This window comes from Rosa chinensis, chromosome 7 (assembly GCF_002994745.2).
Source record: "Rosa chinensis cultivar Old Blush chromosome 7, RchiOBHm-V2, whole genome shotgun sequence".
Lineage (NCBI taxonomy): Eukaryota > Viridiplantae > Streptophyta > Magnoliopsida > Rosales > Rosaceae > Rosa > Rosa chinensis.
Window position 1 is genome coordinate 67,757,319 of NC_037094.1, and position 10,417 is coordinate 67,767,735.

The 10,417-nt window shown below is 41.1% G+C and overlaps 2 protein-coding genes across 2 annotated transcripts; both read left to right on the top strand.

Annotated features, from left to right (window-relative positions):
- The first annotated feature begins 774 nt into the window (after window positions 1-774).
- Window positions 775-3,087, top strand: LOC112180940 (pentatricopeptide repeat-containing protein At3g62470, mitochondrial). Its single transcript, XM_024319519.2, has one exon. The coding sequence runs from the start codon at window positions 803-805 to the stop codon at window positions 2,768-2,770; it is 1,968 nt and encodes a 655-aa protein (XP_024175287.1). The 5' UTR covers window positions 775-802; the 3' UTR covers window positions 2,771-3,087.
- A 1,624-nt stretch (window positions 3,088-4,711) lies between these two features.
- LOC112179881 (probable beta-D-xylosidase 2) lies at window positions 4,712-9,815 on the top strand. Its single transcript, XM_024318374.2, has 6 exons — window positions 4,712-5,467; window positions 6,269-6,553; window positions 7,509-7,678; window positions 7,783-8,228; window positions 8,394-8,807; window positions 8,892-9,815. The coding sequence occupies exons 1-6, from the start codon at window positions 5,045-5,047 to the stop codon at window positions 9,530-9,532; spliced, it is 2,379 nt and encodes a 792-aa protein (XP_024174142.1). The 5' UTR covers window positions 4,712-5,044; the 3' UTR covers window positions 9,533-9,815.
- Window positions 9,816-10,417: the final 602 nt, after the last annotated feature.

Below are 10,417 nucleotides of genomic sequence, written 5' to 3' on the forward strand. Positions count from 1 at the left end.
TGAGAAAATGATGGGAGCTCTGTTTTGTTAGATGATCCTGTAAGTAATGTAGATATCATAGAGTTGGGTGCTTTCGATCTCAAATCGAGAAAGCTTCTTGCTTCTTTTTGTGACTATTGCAGGAAGCGAACATGGTTAATATGATTTTACTTTTACCTTGGATTTCGTCTTATGCTGTGGACGAGTCTTTCTTTGATCCTCTTGTACTCATAGGAAAAGTTGTCACTAAACTGTGACAATGATCTGAGTTTGTGAAGGTCTGGTATTGGCTAGTAGCACATTATTCATGTTTCTGTGACAAAGAAATGTTTTTAGTTGCATATAGGTTGTGAAATAGGAGGGCAGAGGCCTCTTCTTTACATATGAAGTGGTGGATGTGCCACTTGTTTGGCACAAAACTAAGTTATGGACATTAATGAACTCGATGGCTTAATTGGATGTCGAGAAGCTTGAGGCCTCTTCCTTACTCATTTGGGGTTTTCTTTGCTTCAAATGGGCATATCATTGCTTCATTACTCACTGAGGTTGACACACTCAAACTCCTTGTACTTACACATCCAGTTTGTTTTGTTAATTGATTTGATAGCACTTCAGAGTCTCATAAGATGGCGGGAAAAGAAAACTATCTATAATGAAGAAAGAAGGGTTCAGAAAAAAGAAAAGAAAAGAATGTTCAATAAAAACTGGCCCAATAAAATTGGACCAGTCCTAGGCCCAAAATACCTATAACTGTGGTGACCCACTGACCAGTGTCTCAACTCTTTGAGACTCGGATTATTCAGTTGATGGGTGTTCAACTTCAATGTCAGTGTTTCTAAGAAGAAGCAAATTCAGCCAACAGTACCCGCTGTTTCTCCGCCGCCACTCTCAGTCAGATGTCTACCTACACCGCCGCTGCCGCTATCGCTCCGCCGCCGAGATGGGACGAAGCCCAGGAGGGCAGCAAAAACGAGGTCGCGGAGAACAAGGATTCCGTCCTACTGGTGGCTCTCTGCCCCTGTCTGGTTTGCTTAATTCTCCTCCTCATAGTAATCTCCATTGTCCTCATGGTCAAATTCCGTTTCTTTTGCCACACCCCACTTCGCTCTTTACTCTACAAGAAAAAATGCTAGCATCATCATCTTCAAACATCTCAAGTTTCTCAATTTCAATTAAACCCGTTGGTCATTTGCTACCAAATAGGGGCTTTTCTAGTGTCACCTCTGGTGGTGAGGAGGAGGAGGAGGAGGAGGAGGATGGAGGGGTTGAAAATGAGGATGTTAGTGTTAGTTCTGGTCCTGGTGCTGGTGCTGACCCGGAGGAGGTTGATAGGGTATGTAAGGTGATTGATGAATTGTTTGCATTGGATAGGAATATGGAGGCGGTTCTCGATCAATGTGGTGTTGAATTATCTCATGATTTAGTCGTTGCCGTCTTGAGACGCTTCCACCATGCTAGAAAACCTGCATTTCGGTTTTTCTGTTGGGCTGGGGACAAGCCTGGTTTTGAGCATGATTCCACGACTTATAACTCTATGATGAGTATTTTAGGGAAGACTAGACAGTTTGAGACTATGGTATCGCTGCTCGAAGAAATGGGAGTCAAGGGACTACTGACAATGGAAACTTTTGTGATTGCTTTCAAAGCTTTTGCTGCCGCCAAAGAGAGGAAGAAAGCTGTTGGAATCTTTGAGCTCATGAAGTATTACAAGTTCAAATATGGTGTCGATACCGTGAATTGCTTGCTTGATACTCTCGGAAGGGCAAAGCTAGGGAAAGAAATGCAAGTTCTTTTTGACAAGTTGAAAGGGAGGTTTACCCCAAATTTACAGACTTATGCGGTGCTGCTTGATGGGTGGTGCAGGGTGAAGAATTTAATGGAGGCGGGGAGGGTCTGGAACGAGATGATTGATAAGGGGTTTAAGCCTGATATTGTTACACATAATATCATGCTTGGAGGTTTGTTGAGGAGTCACAAGAGGTCTGATGCTATCAAATTGTTTGAGATCATGAAAGCCAAGGGTCCATCACCTAATGTTAGAACCTATAGTATTCTGATTCAGAACTTCTGCAAGCAAAAACAGATGAAAGAAGCAATAGACTTATTTGATGAAATGCGTGAATCTGGGTCCCAGCCTAGTGTTGTGGTTTACACAAGCTTAATCACAGGGTTTGGAAATCAGAACAAGATGGATATGGTTCATGGATTATTGAAAGCAATGAAGCAAGATGGTTGCACTCCTGATGGGGTGACCTACAATGTCTTGATCAAATTGATGACGAGGCAGAGAATGCCAGATGATGCGGTCAGGATATACAAGAAGATGATTCAAAATGGAGTTGGGCCATCAATACACACCTATGTCATGATAATGAAGTCTTATTATCAGACAAGAAATTATGACATGGGTCATGCAGTATGGGATGAGATGATTGAGAAGGGCTGCTGCCCAGATGATAACGCATATACTGTTCTCATTGGAGGTCTTATATGCCAGGGAAGAACGGGGGAGGCCTGCAAATATCTAGAGGAAATGATAGAGAAAGGAATGAAAATTCCTCAGCTTGACTTCAACAAGTTTGCCGCCGACTTCTCCAGAGCTGGGAAACCTGACATACTTGTGGAGATGGCTCAAAAGATGAAGGTCGCTGGTAAGTTTGAACTCTCCAATGTCTTTGCTAGGTGGGCTGAAATGACGAAGAAAAAGATGAAAGGAAGAGATCCTGACGAAACTAGTGATCAAGGAATCTATTTTACTTCCCATGGATCCATACATGATACTAGGTCTTAATACGGTAGAGGCGTGAGGACAATCAAGGGCCGGGCAAGAACATGGGAGATTTCCTCAGGGTTGCCAAAACACTGGTATGCAGTCCTGAGACTTTTGACAAAATGCTATTACATTTAGTTTACAGAGTTAACATAGGTGTAATAGACCTTCATTTCTGTTGGTTTGTATTGAATAGATTTTGAAGTTATAGTTTGAATATGTCATGAAATTCCTTGTATGATTCTGTTACCTCCCTCTCTTTGTTGTAATCAAATCATGTTGTTAGTGATGGACAGAGCATCCCATATTCTGGTTATTATGTCCTGTTATTTCAGCCATACCGTGAACTCAGTTTGCTTATTCTTGCGCTGTGTTCTCTCATTTCTCATCTGCTACAAGATATTAAAGTGCTAGATCTTCTAAAAGTAAATCTTAGGCCGAAATTTAAGCAAACTCTGTAGTGCTCCTTTGTAGAGACTTTGGTTTAGGATGGATTCATTCCTTTGTTCTTGCAACCTAAAAGTAGGAAGAAGTACATCCAATCCCTCTTCAGCTGTGCACAGGAAGCTTCTGTGATCTGGGAGTGAAAGTGAAACAAGCTCTAATCTTACCGACCTACTAAGTAACAAGTTACTAACAAATATTTGAGCTACGAATGCCAAACAAGTTGGCCAGTCTAAGACGTAACACGACTTTTCATCAATACAATCGTTATAGTGATAATGAAAACAAGTTGGCCACTCTTAAGAGTGTATGGGGTTGATAATATTTGATGTAACACGAATGTTTTTCATATATAAGACAAGAAACCTACAATTGTTTTTTTTTTTAAAAAAGCTTTCCTTTTGTTCTACAATCCCTATCCTACACCGAAAGAATGAATTTTTCAAAACATTAATCATAAGAAAATGTGGATTTCTTTGAAACATTTATACAATAAAATATATGACTTGATCCACCGTACATATTAGGTTTGGTTGATTCCTCTTTCAAGCATTAGATCTCGATCTTAGTTGAGAGTCATTTCTTGTCGCAAATATTCACTTGTATATTATAAGATGTGGCTTTTAGATAAAATTAGTAAGGTAGAGAATAATGAAGATAGGAACTGTTCCGATGGAAAAATGGAGGCGGACAAATCAGAGTACCATACTGCTCCAGAAGTGATGGGCATTCCGAAGGGAGCTATTCCATATATATAGATGCATGTTCCGCATAGAAGCTCACACACACAAGTTGTCGTCTTGTTTTCTTTTCCCATGACCCAACAAAACATTGATGGACCAACATACACTATATAGTAGTATGATTCCTAGATACCTGCCCATCATAATATATTATCATATACAATGCGATCTCGTATATAGCATTTTTATTTATGTGGTCATAGAATTCAATCCATTGCCGTTGCTTTGCTTTGTGATACAAAAGCGATGCACTCATATACAGAGAACTTCATTGTCCATGGAAGCTACACTTACTAATCTATAACTTGTGTAACCTTTCTTCTAAGTGAAGCCACCTGCGCGCATCAAGCCATTCCTAAATTAAGAAACATAAACTATTGTATATGTGATCGATCTGTGACCATTAGTTTAGAATGCATACCATTTCCAATAGTGATGATCCTGTATAATGAAAATGTCATTGTGTACCTGCTTGTTATAGCGTATGCTTCACAAGCAAGGTAATCTGGTGACTAATTAAGTAGAAATTTGATATTGGATCCCTTAACATACAAGGCAATGATCGATGTTAGATAATCTAACCATTACCAGATAAGCCTAATGATTTCTCACTGTGAGACCCGCCATATCTTGGAAAGTGGACCACCCAATGACCAATGCCTGTCCGTGGTTTTGAACCAATGAACCACTCCCATGGGCCTGCCTAAACCCACACTTTTTTCTCTTTTCAGCTGGTTCATTTATTTACTTGCAAGCTACCTGTCCCTGGCCATTCTCAAATGGCCGGTAAGTGCTGGCTAGCTGGTTTATTCAATGAATAGATCTTGTTATCCAACAATCCAGCTTGGTTAGTGTCAACTACCTGAGCAGTTACACGACATGATGATCGATCACCCAATTCGCATCCTAATCATCAAAACAAAAGAGTTCCACTTGAATGCTTGATCACTTATCTTCTCTCTTACATCATCCATGAATATCATCCAAAATCATTTACTTAATATTTCACCTTTACATGCCTCTGTATATGTTATTATATATACTAGTTGTACTACATTAGCATAGGCACCCCTCTCAAGATCCTTAAGAGCCTTTATCCATTTTTAAAATGGCTTCCACCACCACCACCACCACGGCCTCCCTCTGCCTTTTCCTCCTCTTCATCCTTTTGCAAACAACTAGCAGCAAAGCGGCCGGCGAGTCTCCGACGTCATTCGCTTGCAACCCGCAAGACGCAAGCACCAAGGACTTGCCGTTTTGCCGCGTAAAGTTGCCGATACATGTGAGAGTGAGGGACCTGATCGGAAGGCTGACGTTGCAAGAGAAGGTGAAGCTGCTGGTGAACACTGCCAAGGCCGTGCCGCGCCTTGGGATCAAAGACTATGAATGGTGGTCGGAGGCACTTCATGGAGTCTCCAATGTGGGTCCCGGAACCAAGTTTGGCGGGGAGTTTCCGGGAGCCACCAGCTTCCCTCAGGTCATCACCACCGCTGCTTCCTTCAATGCTTCTCTGTGGGAAGCCATCGGACGGGTACGTACTCAGATCCACCAACTATTATTATTGTTCATCAATTTTGGTGGCTCATTTCTAATTATAATTAATGTTTGATATAATTAAAGATTTAAAGGTAACCTTGTGATTACTTTTGGTTATGTACTTCTGTTCTTTTGTTTTTGTTTGGATGGAATTTGGAATAATAGTACTAGACTACTAGCTATAGATATGGGCACTTTTTATACGTATATGCGTATGAGCCTATTAGCCTCTAGGGAGTCATGCAGAGGCATGGCTTTGTCAGTTTAGTGCATGTTAAAAAAAATTCCGTGTATTTAGATATTGGATAGTCTTAATAGTTTCAGACCAAATAAGTGAAATAACATCTTTATATACTTACAATAAATATAAGATAAAATTATCTTCAAGAATAGTTAATCATTTCTCTCAAATTTCGTTGCATGTTTAGTAAAATTGTTTTATACCTAATGCATGTGTTAGAAGTTGAAACTTACTTAAACGACCTTAAATTTCCATCATTTTGGATAGGTCTGAAAATACTTTTCATTGAAATCAATGAATTGGATGTTAATATATATAACAAGTGGGGCTCTAAAGGTGGGGCAGTTAAAGTTACAAGCATTCTGGAGTGCTTTTATGCTTTTCTATGTAAGCAAGCTGTAGCTGTAGGAAAGTTGCAAGTGGCACTGCTACTCAATTGCCTGCTCTGCCTGGTTTCTCAATTTGGAGTGAATAGATGGGGTCATACGTACATGAATTTTTTGAATGAAAAATTAAATGCTTTTCGATCTTAAAGTATAGTAATGTTATATACAGGTTGTGTCAGACGAAGCAAGAGCAATGTATAATGGAGGTATGGGCGGGCTCACGTACTGGAGTCCAAATGTGAACGTACTCAGAGACCCGAGATGGGGCCGTGGACAGGAAACTCCCGGCGAAGATCCGGTGGTGGTCGGAGCATATGCTGCCAGCTACGTCAGGGGTTTACAGGGCAATGACGGCGGCGGTCACCAGTTGAAGGTGGCTGCTTGCTGTAAACACTTCACGGCTTACGACCTTGATAACTGGCATGGAGTCGATCGATTTCACTTCAACGCTAGGGTTAGTTCGTACTACCACAACATAATATGCTTTCATGTGCTTAACATACATGTGACAGTAGTAGGTACGTACGTTTAATAAATAGATATCATATTTAGGTGGTAATATAATGCATGCCAGTTATATATATGTGCAGTAGCCTAGTAGGTTGTTGAGCTACTCTTGGAAATTTATGGCAACCCCATGAGACTCCTCCTCATACATAGATGTATATATATATTGATGATATTATTGTTGAAATGAAAGTAAATCTGAAAGTCGATATCAGAGTGAATGTGCAAGTGGATACAGGATGCTTTATTTATTCTAAAACTCATAAGTGCCTTGGTTAATACTGCAACCGCCCATAACCAATACTGTACTTTAGATCTTTTGCCCCAAAACACTTTTTCTTTCCACAATTTTTATTATCTAGCTAGCCGAAAATACTTTTCTTTCTTCTTTTTCCCGAGTACAAAGACTTTTATACTCATCTCTTTGGCTCATCTTAAATTTGACTTTGTTCTTTCTAGCGGGCCCACACAGTATATGGTTGTGGATTTTAGGACCTTTATCTCGATCATCAAAGAAAGAAAAGCAAACCAATTATAAGAACAATTGATTTTTCTTGTCTGAAGAAACAATTAGATCAACAGGCATATAGGTTATATATGTTATGTATTCTAGTACTATAACATCTGTACATTGAATTCATGTCGAAATAAGGTTGAATTTTTAGAGTGTCATATAGGGAGGATTCAGAATGTCACATACGCAAAACAATCAGATCATCAATGAGCAAAACAATCTATTTGCTAGATCATACTCTATCCAACAAAGATGTTTCTAATCACCACATAACTTTCGATAGCCGGTACATTAATAGACTTTGACAAAAGTGCAAGTATGTCAAGTGGTGATGACAGTGATACGTTTTGAATCTTAACGTATAACTGGGAAATGGATAACCGGGCAGGTTAGCAAGCAGGACATGGAGGACACATTCGACGTTCCTTTCAGGATGTGCGTCAAAGATGGAAAGGTGGCGAGTGTTATGTGCTCTTACAATCAGGTCAATGGTGTCCCAACCTGTGCAGATCCTAATCTCCTCAAGAAAACTGTACGTGCTCAATGGGGGCTTGATGGGTACGTAACTAGTACTAATTGGATCAGGCCCTTTTCCATAATGCTATTATTAGCTCCGTTCCGTTCTTGTACTATTTTACTAATGCTAGAATGCTAAACTGCAGCTACATTGTCTCTGATTGCGATTCAGTGGGCGTTTTCTATGACAACCAACACTACACATCAACACCAGAAGAAGCAGCTGCTGCTGCCCTCAAAGCAGGTTTGGATTTAGACTGTGGCCCATTCCTGGGGTTGCACACTGAGGATGCAGTGAAGAAGGGTTTGTTGAGTGAGGTTGATCATATCGATCTTGCATTGGCTAATACTCTCACAGTCCAAATGAGACTGGGCATGTTTGATGGATCTGCGCATCCATATGCTAATTTAGGTCCCAGGGATGTCTGCAGCCCAGCTCACCAGCAACTCGCTCTTGACGCTGCCACCCAAGGCATTGTTCTTCTCAAGAACCGTGGCCCTTCCCTGCCTTTATCCACCCGCCGCCACCGCAGTGTAGCTGTCATTGGTCCCAATTCTGATGTTACTGTTACTATGATCGGTAACTATGCCGGTAAGTAACCAATTAAGCACACAAATGCAAAACCAGCTAAAGCATCGTTATACTCGCTGAATAATGTGATAGTGTTTTATTTAGTGACATGTTCTGCGGCCGGCACACTGTTTAGTGGACAAGTTTTACTTGATATCTCACTGCTATTCACTACTACTCTGCTAGGTGTTGCTTGTGGGTACACTACACCCCTACAAGGAATAGGAAAATACACCAGGACAGTTCACCAGCAGGGTTGCAGCGATGTAGCTTGCAAAGACGACACATTGTTTGGTGCAGCCATTGACGCAGCTCGTCAAGCCGATGCGACCATTTTAGTAATGGGCCTCGACCAGTCCATCGAGGCGGAGTTCAGAGACCGAGTTGGGCTACTTTTACCTGGACGGCAACAAGAGCTCATATCTAAAGTTGCTGCATCCGCTAAAGGCCCAACCATTCTGGTCTTGATGTCTGGCGGCCCAGTTGATGTTACTTTTGCCAAGAATGACCCACGTATCGCTGGCATTGTATGGGCCGGATACCCAGGACAAGCTGGTGGACAAGCCATTGCTGATATTGTGTTTGGAATATCAAATCCAGGTTAGCGTTGTCACATCCTTTGTTGGTTCAATTTGGTGTTTCGATTTTGAATCAAGTATTCATTTCCTTTTGATTTAATTGCAGGAGGAAAGCTGCCTATGACATGGTACCCAGACGAGTATCTTAGAAATTTGGAAATGACAGACATGGGGATGAGGTCAAGGCCATCAAAAGGGTACCCTGGAAGAACTTACAGATTCTACAAAGGGCCAATAGTATACCCATTTGGACATGGATTGGGTTACACTAAATTTGTACAAACCGTAGCGAGCGCCCCCACTGTAGTTGCAATTGTTCTTGATGGTCACCATACTGAGACTAGCACTAGTGCCGGTAACGGTACTTCATTCGCAACTGCCGGGAAGGCAATTCGCGTGACACATGCGAAATGCAGCAAGCTTTCGCTCGTTGTCGATGTGGATGTGAGAAATGTGGGCAACAGAGACGGGTCTCACACTTTGCTAGTGTACTCGAGCCCTCCAGCCGCTGCCGGACACTGGGTCCCACACAAACAATTGGTTGCCTTTGAGAAAGTACATGTCCTGGCAAGGACTCAACAGCGAGTCCGATTCAACATTCATGTGTGCAAGCACCTTAGTGTGGTGGACAGGTCTGGGATTCGAAGAATTCCAATGGGACGGCACGACCTCCACATTGGTGATCATGTCGTCCACTCTTTCTCCGTCCAAGCCTCTTCACTGGGGTTGGGAATCATCAAATCCTGATTTAGTTTAAATTCTTCAAGGACTAATTCACAGTAATATTAGAGTGAATCAATCGTCAACTTGAATAAAGGGAATCAAAAGTCAAGATATATAGGAAGAAATTACTTGCAAGATCCGTCCAAGTCTCGGATTGCAAATTAAGGAAGGACATGTCTCCGGATGTCATTGTAGAAGCTATTTCAGGTCTTAATTCTTTTGCTTTTGTTGATGAACATCATCAAGTTGCATTGCAATAAATTGGTTACGTACTGATGCAAATGTACGTACATACTTTGAAAATTAATTCATACCAAGAGGCAGTTTCTGATAAAAAAAAATTGATACCAAGAGATGTTTGAAAACAGCCCCCATGTTCACTAACAACAATCATAAGAAAGAAAGAGCGTTTGTAAATAAAAACAGGATAGCATCTTGGGGATTGTAGCCTTTGTTAATCACCAATATCAATTGTCATTGCCCCGTCAAAGCGCATGCGAAACATAAAAAATTTAAAAAGAGGCATTTCGATGGTTCAAGATCGAGCGTAGTCATTGAGTCTTGTTCGTCTGTCAAAACTTTCAAAGAGAGATATGAGGTTGAGTGAAAGCCAGTGTACGTCGTACTTACAGTAAAAGCTAGCTAGCTAGCTAAGAAGTAAGAATGTCCTACGTACGAGTGTGAGAACGAGTGTACTATTACTGAACAATGACAAACCTCATACGCTCATAGTACGTGTATGATGGTTTTCTAAAAATTTTGCCTAAATTTCTCGAGTAATTGGTGGCTCCAAACCTATATCACGAGTTATTTTATGTCTATATAGAAAGGTATTGACTGTGTCTTTTGAGTTCCAGACGAGACAGGAGCCCATGCATGGACAAACATGAATATGCGACATTGGGTCCT